Source organism: Acyrthosiphon pisum, chromosome A3 (assembly GCF_005508785.2).
Source record: "Acyrthosiphon pisum isolate AL4f chromosome A3, pea_aphid_22Mar2018_4r6ur, whole genome shotgun sequence".
NCBI lineage: Eukaryota > Metazoa > Arthropoda > Insecta > Hemiptera > Aphididae > Acyrthosiphon > Acyrthosiphon pisum.
Genome location: NC_042496.1, coordinates 41,589,270 through 41,602,421, shown reverse-complemented (window position 1 = coordinate 41,602,421; position 13,152 = coordinate 41,589,270). Strand labels below are relative to the sequence as shown.

Genomic DNA, 13,152 nt, shown 5'->3' with positions numbered 1-13,152 from the left:
CCCCCAAGAATTTACCCCAGATTACGCCTATATTTCCATGTATAGCTTCTATAGTTTCTTAAATGCTTAATAATAGTATATTAGTATGCGTATTCCATTTGTTCCTTTACTATTTAAAATCATAACATTTCTATAATAATGGTTTATAATATTTTTTTAAAGTGTAGTTTAGGGTCATTTATAAGTCGCCTATATTTTTTTTTTTTTAACTACAACCCGAATGAGCACTATTTCACTTTTTAACAACGAGAATTGAGATTGAGTACTGAAAGTGTCAACAATTGTAATTGTTTCGTAAATTATAAAATACTCTTATCATGCTTTATAATAAAAATATAGTAAAAAGCATATAGCTACGTGGAGCTTATAATAATATTCTTACCTTTAATTTGGTTAAGTAAAATTCCTTTTTTTAAATATGCTTAATAATAACTCAATAAAATGGATTATTCTGACCGTAAAATTTGCTATTTTATGCGTTAATAAGATTATAAATTTTATAAAAAAAAAATGGTTATTAATCCTTTTATAATTGAGATTACGCAATACGCACGTGGGTTTGACTTCCTCTTAATTGTTATTTCAGTTAATTGTGATTTATTATATACTTTCTGTAAATAAATATAAGTTTGAAATTGAATAATATTTTATGTACTCTTAAATTCACCATGTTGTCAATATACCTTGTTATGCCCTTAACCAAAGAAGTTATTATAAAAATTGAACGAAAAGTAATGAAATTAGAAATTCTTCTATAACATAGATGTTGCCAATAGGGAATAAGGCAACAAATAAACTAATACAAAACAAAATTTAGTATTTTTATATTCCATTCTAAACATATAAAATTATTATGTATTTACAATTTAATTTTAAGCCCATCCTATTAGAGGTTTTTGAGAATGCTTATATTTAAGACTTTAAGGATTTCGGAAATAAACGTAGATACATGTACCTATACTTATTCATCTCCTTGATCTAAATTTATATTGATTTTTTTTTTTTTAATAAAAGCTATAAACATAGCAAATTTTTTTAAATGATTGTATAAATAATTTATTTTTTGAACAGTCGAGCTTTAAAGCAATCGAGCTATCGAAGTTTAATTATTGTTACAGACATCAGCTTTTAAAATAAAATTGTGTTTTAATGTCAACATTCATATTCAGTGATGACACATTGGTGGTTATGTACTTTTTATACTTACACATAATTATTATTATTCTTTTTTAATTAATTATGATTACTCCCAGTCACGTTTTTTTGTTTATATTAGTGTTAGCTTGTTTTAATTTATCGAATAATCAATCAAATTAATAAGACAATTATATTATGCCTTTAAAATGTGATTTTATACTCTCAAAAAATAATTTTCGTTTCAAAAATATTGATAAATTCTATACTATCGGCGTAATCATGTTTATTGTGAAATTACTATACCTATTGTAAGGCTAATAGCTATTCAAGGTAAAACACTATTATCATATACTGTGCAATATAATTATTTAATTTTATAATATTATTATTAGTCTAATATTATACCTGTATAAACCGTTTACAGACTTAAGTTTTAAAATCTAGACAGGTTAATTTCTGTATACATTTAACATTATAATATAAGCCTCGTAGCCAGCCCTTACATCGTATTGCATTATGCACGATTGCATACATCACATTTGATTTTGATTTACAATTTCTTGATTATCGAATTATTAATTCTATGTCCTCCTTTATTATACGTATGGTCAGCGTAATAATAAATCTATTATCATTTAATAACGATTTGGCAATTTTCATAAAATTGAGTGTCGCCATATTGACACACGTCCGACAGACGTTGCAGTAAATATTTAGACACGCAATCGCTTTCGAAAATGACAGAAAATCATTGATTCCGTAAAAAATCGCCGAGAGTGAAAAATATCAGTAGGTGCGTGTTTACAGTCACTGAGTTATTAAATTACAATTTATAAGAATCCCTTGAAATGTTTTATAATAATAATAATAATAATAATAATAATAATAATATATTGTATCGAAAAAAATCGTACGAAACGTTTACAATAAAGAAATCGCACAAAATTGCCCTAGTCGGGCGTAATAGGAGGTAGGTATATACATAGGAACTCGTAGCAACTGAGCGTTCGGTGACATAACCACTACAGTAAATAAAGTTACACGATTTCGTTTGATTTGTTGTACAATATTTTAATAACTTTTATACGGTACCGCGTGATGATACTATAATTTATAAAGTCGAATAATTATTATGATTTTATTACATAACGACGTATGTTATTATTTGATTCGTCGATTCGTACATTGAGGTTTCCGTCAATTACCGAATTGATTTAACCAACTATTCAGTCGAGTAACTAGAATCTCGAGGGGTATAAAAAATAAATTCGACTTAAACCTCAAACGTAAGTTGAAAAACACTTCAAGGGGTAAGAAAAAAATTCGAGGTTTTCGAGCTACCGCGAATCGACTGTATTTCTTCGTCGTGGTCGTCTAACAGCAATAATAAAAGTGCAAAAACTGTACAAATGACGGTGTACCTAAATAATAATATAATAATACAGAAATCGCACTGAGTAACGTGTTTCACGCTCGTATAACGGTCGCATAATTCGAGGGTTCCGAAGGGTTGTCTTTGGCGGTGTCAATATAATTAGTTGTTACAAATCAATTAATATTAATATGTAGGACGTACAACACCGTATGAATACTGCATACAGAATGAATATTATAATTGTGATATAAACACGGTATTATAAATTATGACGACACGATTCAATGTATGTCTCTCGATGCATACCTATCCTTTGTGAAATGAAAAAGCTTTTATGGCAAAGAAATATTAAACGACACGATTGGCATATGCATATGAACATTTTCGTATTTATTGTCCTACCTATTTGTATGTAATAATTTAAATAGAATCATCGCTGTGGCAACAATACACTACCTATGATTTAATATAATTTTTTCAGTATCTGCAATTCGGGTCCTCGCCGAAAAACATATTAGGTACGTACTACGTATGATTTACATACCTATACATTAGGTATTTCGGTAATATTATAGTTCGACAGTGTCAATAGCTCCCGTGTCTTATTGTTGTACTACGACGATAACAGCGGTATTTATATAGGTAGATATTTTTTTTGAGAAATCAAGTGAGAATCGTTTTCTGGTATCGACCGTCTACGCGGTATACGGTATTCATACTCGCGGACAATGATAAATCCATCAATATTATAAAATATAATAATAATGATTAATAATATTATGTAGGTTTAGGCAACAATATTAAACAGATGAGGCTACTATAATGTAATACTGCTGCAGCTGTTGCACAACAATTATTAATCAATACCTACGGTAACATTCGAAAACCACATGTTGTTGATCGATTGATAAACGCGTTTCTCAGTATTTTTTACCGTTCTTGGTAAATTTTTTCAAACTGTACAGAGCGATGATGATGCTGCGTTGAAAATATTCAGGTATTGTTTGCATATTAAAACGCACATTATCGATTATTATAAATGTTTTTGAAACCGTACGATCCACAACTAAAATATTAAACGTCGTCATTCATACATGTTTTTCTCCACAGTGCATTATAATACAAATACCTACCTAAATTTATGTTAAGATGGCAATCGATGTTTTCAAATATGTCAAACAGTTAACACATTATTATAGGTACTGTTTGTTTTACAATGAGATCTCCGGAAAAATTTTCGAGGCGGCACTAGTTTATTTAAAAGAGACTGATACAGATACGTGAACTGAGTTCTAATAAAACCTTTTAGAACGGATTGAGTCCAGGGTTGTTTTAAGTTAGGTTGCAGACTAATTGAGTCCCGTGAAATAAAATATAATAATACTATTAATACTACCCATAGCTGAAGCTGATTGAGTCCAGCAAGTTTATATAATAATTAAATCCCGCTAAATTTTAAAACAAAAAATCTTTCTTTCCATATTTACAGACTTTAAGACAATGTGCATAAAATAATATCGGCAATTATTACTATCAACTGTGCAAACAAAATCAAAAATGTCCGCTCTATATAGTCATAGTATTATTATAATTTTAAAAATTATATGAACGATATCACATAGTTGGCATATTATTTAGGTATATTATTGACTTAATATTTCCTCAAAATAATCCTAGGACTCAATAAATTAGAATATTTTTCGTTTCCCGATCGCGGACTCAGTTGGTACATTTTTCATTTCCCAATTACGGACTCAATTGCAATATTTTTCGTTTATATCTGGAATTCGACTAGTTATACAAGTTTTTTTCCGGCCAGGACTTCAGGTATAATATGGACTCAATTAGTAAACACCAAGTTAGTAGGTATACGTACTTCCAGGCTTATATAGTATACTACGTCTATGGATTAAAAGTTGGCACATATGATACTCGAACATTGCTTTGGAATTAGTAGGTACGTATAGACAAATATTTTTGGATTTTCCTCATATAGTCTTCGATTGAAATATGTCGAGAAACAATAGCATTTCTGGGATAAATGGTTTAACCGTGCGCGTATTCACCATTTCGGTAATTTCATGAAAACAAAAATACGTAGTAATAATCATAAAAATTGTTTAAATGATCGCCGGTCAATTGTTTAAGTAGAACAACTGGAAACATCAGTTTCGCTTGTTGAAATGAACACGCTGTACACCTCGAAAGAAAAATTTCGATTAAAACACCTATAGCACATTATACAGATGTGGTTTGTATAGTGTAGGTACATATTAAATGTGCCTATAAAAATATGGCCGTAGGTACAAAAATCAAAGTAGGTTGACCTCTAATGAGATCGATATTCAATTAAAACAAATTAAATACGGTCAAATAGTATATAGAGTATTATAGTATTATATAGACAAATTAATGATAAAATCTTACTTATAAAAACCTATTATTTTGACAAATATACAAATAGTTACAATATGTTATTGCACGCTTGGCTTAAATATAATTAAATCGATAGTTATTTAATATTTTTATTACCAAACAATTCATTTTTTCACTATGGAATAATAATAAAGAAACGTCTTCGATGTTATGACAATCATAAATTATTTTTTATCTGTTCGTGATGAGAATGATAAGGAAGACGATGGCACTATCTTCGGTCATGGATATATGTGTAATAGGTGCGATTTTATATATTATAGTGACCACGGTGATTTTACTTTTTAATTGTACGTGACTCAACTGAAATATTTTTCCTGTTGTCCAATATTGGTTTTTAAAGATTTCTTCTTGATTTTAAACTCTGCCAAAGGTTTATTTATTCATTTATTACTTGGTACAATATTTTAACTTGAATATAGTCAATAGTTACTTTAAGTACGAATGCGAATCGTTACCTTTAAATAAATTTTAATACTTAACTCAAATTGGAAATATTAAATGACTAAAATACATAACAAAAATATTTAAAATCAATTTTGTGGCTTAAATATAATAACTTAAGTTAGGCAAATATGTAGTATCGTTTTAGAATTATTATTTAAATTTAAAATCCGGAGAATAAACCGTTTCATTAATTTTGACATTGGTAATATATAAATACAAAATATAATAAGATCAAAGTCCTCCAGCGTGTTCACGTCGCTTGTCATCTTAGAAAAGTCGTAGACGCATAGTAGAGATATTCGATTGTAAAATATCTATAGGTAATAGTTTCTCTGTCTCTTTTTTATGGAACTATTGTGCCAACGAGTGAGTATGCATAATTCTTTTTAAAAATTATTATTTCCTTGAGTAATAATATTCCATTGGAATTTTATAAGGAAAATAAATGTTGATACTCCTGAACCATAAAAGGATAATTCATGAATAGTAAAACTCATTGTAAATATACAAGAACCATATTACACAATACATTTTTCACATTAAGCTAATAAGCATATTAAATTTTTTTTATCACAATATTTTAGTATGTATTTATTCAGTAAAACATAATTGTGTGATAAAAATATTGTGCTCATAATATTATACAATTTAATGCTCAATGTGATCATTTTCCTAATTTCACTTTAACATTTAAATAATTTTTTTCAATAAATCATATATATTTTAATCAATAAATGGTCATAGTATATTTGATTCGTTTAGGCCGGGAAACTCGTTTTTACTATTTATTTTAATTGTAAGTATTGAACGGTATATGTTCTTTATCAATGAGTGATAATAGGTTGAATGATATAGGTCACTGTTATGAGTCATAATTAATATGGATGTATTCAATTTTCATTTTGTATGAAAAGACTATTCCGTGTGAATAATGTAAGTGGATCAATATCTATTTCGAAATTCGAAGAAGTTTATTTTATATTTTGAGCAGATTAATGAATGAATTTGTGGTTTTACAATGATGAGCGTTTTAAAAAATTAATATTTGTTGTGTCTGTTTACACCTTTTGGAGCAGTTAAATTGTTTAAATATTCAATTTTAAGGGTGATTTTTGGTATAACATTGTATCTGGTTGGTACATTGGAGGTCAAATTTTTCGAATTTTTTGTTTCTTTCTATATATTTATGTTTGATCAAATTTTGTTTATGATTAAAAACGCTCAAAAATTGAAATAGTAGGTAATGTATAGGTTACTCTTAAGTATAATTCTTATCAAATTTAAATAACCAACAGTTTTTTATAATCGTTTAAGTACAAACTTTTACAAAATCCGTAAAATTCACGAAAATGTGTAAATTATTGTGTAGTTGAAAATTAATAAATGATACTTCATAATATGTTATTTGACCAAAATTTTAAAATATAAAAGTTTGGCGAAGAAAGCACATACATTATTAAAAAGTGAAGTTCTATTGTGTACGTTGTATTGTATACTTTACACCTATTATACAATAGAGTGTCTTTCCCGGTTATTTTATTTTTACCAAACAATCACTAAATTGTCATAGATTTTCGAAAAATTCTCTGTGTAGGTAGGTACTCAAAAACGACCGTCATCACAATATTATAATACCTATCCATTTTTCCAAATTCATTTTAATCTAATTTCTTTTCGTGCCAAGTTTTAATTAAATTAACCTTTTTTTTACTATTAGGTATTGGTATCTTTTTAATTCGATAGGATGAACTAATTTTCACCAAAAACATTACATATTATACCTTGTAAAGTTGTATAAAAATCGATACTGACGTACTTACTGTAGTTCACAGAATGGTGTTAATAGATGCCAGATGGTATAGGTATTTATCAAATTGGTCAAAAATTCCGAAAAATTAATTGAGTGTAGAAAATTATATTATACGTAGGTATACCTAAAACTGATGAAAAATGATGTCTCTACGGTTAATAATTGTTGAATTCGTTACAACATACTAACTTAAATTGTTTGATGAAAAATCATGTTTTCCTTTAAATATTCAATTTGGTAAAATTTGAACTTCAATGGCAAAAAACACGAAACAAAGAAAGAGAACAATATGTTAACATTTTTTTACGTATAATTAAAAAAATGTATATATATATACAAGTATAAATATGTGATATAAATATTTTAGCTATTTGATTGAATTCTTTTTCTTTTTGTATTATAAATTATGAAAAATGAATAATCACAACTAATTGTCTATAAATGTATTAGATAGTAATATTGTAATAACCATTTTCTTTGAGGAAAAGCGATGAGTGAAATAATATTGTATGTATCCTTTGCCAATAATATAAAACCGAAGTCTATTTTTTCATAAGCTATAATTTCCTCTATTGTATAATATACTATGAAAAATATTTTCAAATAGATAAGATATTAATTATTATCCTTTACATCGTATTTAATTAAGTACTATACGTCTATATACTTATTATGGAACAAATTATTATACTTGTTTAATTTTTGTGATTAAAACTGATTTTTCACCACGAATTAATCCTTATTACAATACTAAATTCTTAGGTAGATCATTGACTTTATAGTGTATAATATTATATGTGCATTGGTTTGTTGAAACTTTCTACAATGTAAAACAATAATGCTTTCAAGTTAAAAGTGATCATTATTCATTACTGGTAATCATTATACTCGTACATATTGTAATTATCATTAAAATATATATTATATTGTTTTCATTCATAATATTATATTATATTGTGATAAGTTGTCACAATATAGTCCAAATGTTGATTTTAATTAATTACTGTTCTCAATTCTCATATGCTATCGGTCTATAAACTTAATAATTTTATCGTGTATAAAAATACTAGAGTTTGATAAATTCAAAACTTCATGACATGTTAAGCTCTTGATCTTATCAAATCTTGAATACTCTGAAAATTGTGTCAGTCATAGGTAATATTAATATTACGCCATCTTAATAATTTTATCATTCTGAATGTAGGTACATCGTACGGTATCAGGTAGGTAGGTACTATAATGTAGTAATGTATACATAGTAAACAACACGTAACAGATATACAAAAACGTCAAAAACGAATAATGAGTTGGGTAGGCATAATAATTTCGATAATTTAAAAAAATTAATTATCATGCGTGTGTACATTAACAAATCGATTCTACGACATTGTGCGTGCTAATTATTATAAACATCGCTGTAACAAATATAATAAATTTCAAACATCAATAATGAAATCGAATGGCTTTTCCGGGAGAATAATTATTTCAATATACCGTCGTGGTTTTTTATTTATCGTTTTCCAATGAACGTTTTACATTCACATAATACTGGTACAATACACTTCATATTATATCGTACGTCTTGCGACCGAGAAATTTTCCGAGAATAATTCAAGAAAAAAATAGTTCCGAGATTTAATAATTCAATGGCTAATCGTGAGTGCTACATAATATAATATAAGTTATTGTATATTTTAATCCAAACCACGCATATTGTAGTATGAATATATTATTCAAGACGTGTTTCATTAATAACGCACTTGCCTACAGCCTACGTATATAAGTGTGCATAATATTATCATACGATTGCTTGTCGGTTGTCGCAGTGTGGTCAGTGGAACATTATTATACGATTACTCGTCGCAATGGCGAATCCAGCTTAAAATACGTATTTGGTTAGAACTGCTTATAATATTGTATCCTAATTAGTAACAATATTGATTAAATATTAAAAACAAATTGTATTTAATCATTAGGTACATACCTAAATTGAAAGCTGACAACAGTACCTGCCTGGTTGAACTGTTATTTAGAACATTGGAACGTTTGATATTAATAACAAATAAAAATAATAAAATAAAACACAATATTGCAGTCTTAATTTCATTTTAGATTTTTAAAACTATATACATTTTAAACAAAATTAATATATAGGTACAACTAAGTATAAAATAATAAGTATTTTAGGAAGTGTAAAATAATTATGCTATATAATTATAACGGTGGTCATCGTTGATAATATGGAGTATGTTTGGATTCTACGGGTTGCTGAAAACATCTTCCCTTTTCGCTGCTTTACCCAATGGCGCAACCAAGATTCATTTTCGATTTTTTTTTTTTTGGGGGGGGGATACCTACTTTATGTAGCAATTACCAGAACCTGACCAGAGTTACTCTAGTAGCTATTATTTGTTTTTACTTGCACTCTTATACTTTGCACTATTATCGGTACTATCGATAATATATCTTGTCTCAAAAATAAATACCAAATTTGGATTCGGGGAAAAAGTTGTTGTATCATTCGTTACTACGTTTTACGATTGTATACTTTCAGAATCAATAAAATTAGTAAATGTAATGATTAGAATGATGTGGGTGGGTTATTAATTTATTATCGTGTGTGCACCCCAGATAGCAGGTGAATCAACTTGATGAATATCCCTTTAGATCAGTGATCGTGAGTACATGAATTCGCGCGCGTCTCGTTGATGTATACGATAGATAATTATTATCCTTCCTAACGAGCCAAACAAAAACAGTAACATACGCACTATACAAACATATAATAATAATATTATGATGATGATGATGATGATGATGATGGTTTTACGAGATAGAAATAAAAATGTGTTTAACTGCCAGCCGGTGCCGGAAAGATGCGAAAAACGAACCTAAATATATATAAAAACGAACGCGATAGTAAAATAAATTTTCAACAAGTAAACATTGAAGGTCACGCGACACGTCATTGTCGCCGGTGATGTGTGCAAGTGCAAAACGCACTCACGTCGTTGCGCCGCGTGTCGTCGTCGTTTCCGTACTGGCGCTAAAAATATCGTTTTTAAAAATACTACAACTGCAGGAAACTTTTTCTGGGGAGGGCGAAAACTTTAAATTGTCTAAAACGTATATAATTATTATTTATATGACGTTACGTTACTCGTGCAGTCTACCATTTGTTCGTCTCGGTTAATATTGTTATTCTGATCGCCATAGGTACAGAAGCTGTCAATAATAACTCGCCCTCGCGATTTTCGCGCTCGTAACCGATGAAATGACATCCTACCGTCCGTCCAAAATGTACTTGAATGAGAGTACGTGCACTTGGCTCAAACGGTTTGGGATTTCAACATTTCGCAAATTTTCTTAAAACAAACACGATATACGAAAAATTACAATTTTCGAAAATATTTTGATTTCATTACAATGAAACGTTCGCCGTATGGGTACTGTGACAAGTACTACTAATAGGCACAGACCAGGCAAACTCGGGCCCAAATCGTTTGGACCCTGCAAAACGCGGAGGGTGTTGATCGCGGAGATCCGTCGGCGGAGATTCGCCGCTGTTCTGGCACGTTTCGCGACAAATTTCGTCGGGCACCCGCAGCGCCAGGCACCCACCCCGCCCCGCCGCGCGATCACGCGCCGCGCACGAGGGTCCGCCGTCGCTCCGGTGGATAGCGCTACGCGCGCGCGTTCGCTCGCCCACACCGCCCGACCCGCCGCGCGCGCGCAACCAGAGCAACCGTCGCCGCCGCCGCCGTCGTAGCGCCGCATACGAGTCGGTACGAGACAGCCGCGAGTCCGCAACGCGTTCACTGTTCACGCTCCCGCCGCCGCCGCCGCACGCACGTTTATGCGCAAAAAGTATAACGACATTTTATAACGCCATCGACACCGCCTTGCCCCGAGACGTGCTAGGCATCAATCCCGCGGAGTCGCCGCCGCCGGCTGACATAATAATATTAGTTTTTTTTTCCGCGCCCGACACCAAACCGAGCGCGCTGCCACTTTCGCCGTGTCGTACTTATTTCATAAAACCCCCCTTTCTTGGCCGTGTAACAGTATATTAATATTGTAAGATATCTGAAACGCCGGACCAACCATGGATTTGTCGGTTTTCAGCAGCATGCTGTCGGTCAACGGGCCGAAGGGCACCAGACGAGAGGGCAAGAAGTTCAGACAATACGCCGCCGCGCTGTCCAGTGAGTACCTACCACCTATAATAATATTATTATTAAGATATTAATCATATTTTCTACTATAACACTACCATGTTATAATATTATCAATTGTAAAGATGGCATCCCCCTTCCAACCCTACACGGATGTATAGCTACCAAAGCCCTCCCGTAGCAACGCGTCCAAGTCGGCTGGTGGTCGGGTGGCGGGGAACGCGATAGAGTCGGCAGGCTAGGCACAGAGTTCGCCCCACGAAACCCCCCTCCCCCGCAACCTGTTTCAATTATAATGCGTGTAGAAACCTTTGTTGTAACCACGTCGCGGAGACGACGACGACCACGATATTACTGTACGTCTGTATATTGTGTATAATAATGGTGCGATCTGGTCGGGCGAAAACCGGTCTGTTTGTGGGTAGGTAGATTACTATTATTATTATTGTTATTGTATAATTTTATACCTGCCTACCTCCTCGTGTGCACGTGCAAGCAGCTGCGCTCGTCGGGACAATAGATTTTCTGTCCGTCTGAGGCTGTGTCGACGGTTTTCTCATTATCTCGCTTCGATTCGCGCTCACGGGCCAGCAGTTGTGGCTGGCACAGTGGCACCCGAAACGGCCAGTTTTGCCGGGAAAACAAGTCGATTTGGTGAATTGAAGATTGGAAAACAATAGTTCACCGATAATAGATATGAAAATTATTACGACAAAGAGTCTTTAATTTGGAGAAATTCGATATTATTACTTAACTAGTGCAATATTGAAATTAATTAGTTTTAATTAAGTAAAGTGGAAAATTACTGCGATCGAATATTTTTCCATACAAATAAAATAAGGCTCAGGGAGTTCGTGCCTGCGTTGTGTCACCCTCTCGGGATAATCTATAAATAGCGAGTTAATAGATTTTACGATACAAATGACCGACTTGTTGATTATCCGTCGGAGGTGGTTGCCACTTGACATGCAACATGCTCATAACTGGGTGCGACTAGAACTTACACAGACATAGGGTACCACAATATTCTACTATACTGATATAGAAATATACAATGCCATAATATAATTCGACGTGACGTCGAGGCGCGGGAATTAATATGACAATAATAATAATAATAATTTGTCCATCGCGTCATATTATTATTATATTTGATAGGACGAAGACGACGACGGAACCTATTTCGTATTATTTAATTATAATATATTAACGTCGCCGAGTATAATAATATTATTATAATAATGATATTGTTGTCGTGGGGAATACTTTTTCATCATTGAGCGACGACGTGATTCAGATGTCATTGAACGACGCTACATTATTATTATTTCGTATTATTGTCTTGTTGGCTTACGACTGAGTATAACTCACGGCCGGCCACCGCAGTAGTGCGAATTTTCTGGCCAAAACGTTTAATAACTCAACCGCCGTCCAATAACTCGCGCGTATTTAACTCAGAATTTAACGTGTAGGTGAGTTACGTAATGCCAACCCATCTCATAGTAAATATTATTGCCGATTGCGTTATCTACGAGTTACGACTATATTTTTTATTATCGTCGATATGTTTTCGTCCTGCAATCATTATTGCCGTCGTTTTTTTGATATGTGTCCAAACAATTTTATATACCTACGTAAAAAATAAAATAATAAATAGATACGAGTTATGCGCATTGAAAATAACTTACAAAATATAGGAAAAATTGTTTTTTAGTATACTGTCATTCCCGTCCGACTCCATCGTTCTGATTACTGAATATTTATATTACTGC

The 13,152-nt window shown here is 31.6% G+C and overlaps 1 protein-coding gene across 5 annotated transcripts in view; it reads left to right on the top strand.

Moving 5' to 3' along the window:
- The window catches only part of LOC100159728 (facilitated trehalose transporter Tret1-2 homolog), a 78,753-nt gene that overhangs the window by 37,729 nt on the left and 27,872 nt on the right, over positions 1 to 13,152 (top strand). For all 5 annotated transcript variants that reach the window (XM_001946395.5, XM_016805220.2, XM_016805221.2 and 2 more), the window contains exon 3: positions 11,331 to 11,410. In XM_001946395.5, coding sequence (XP_001946430.1) covers positions 11,331 to 11,410 — 80 coding nt within the window. The remainder of the gene's footprint in view (positions 1 to 11,330; positions 11,411 to 13,152) is intronic.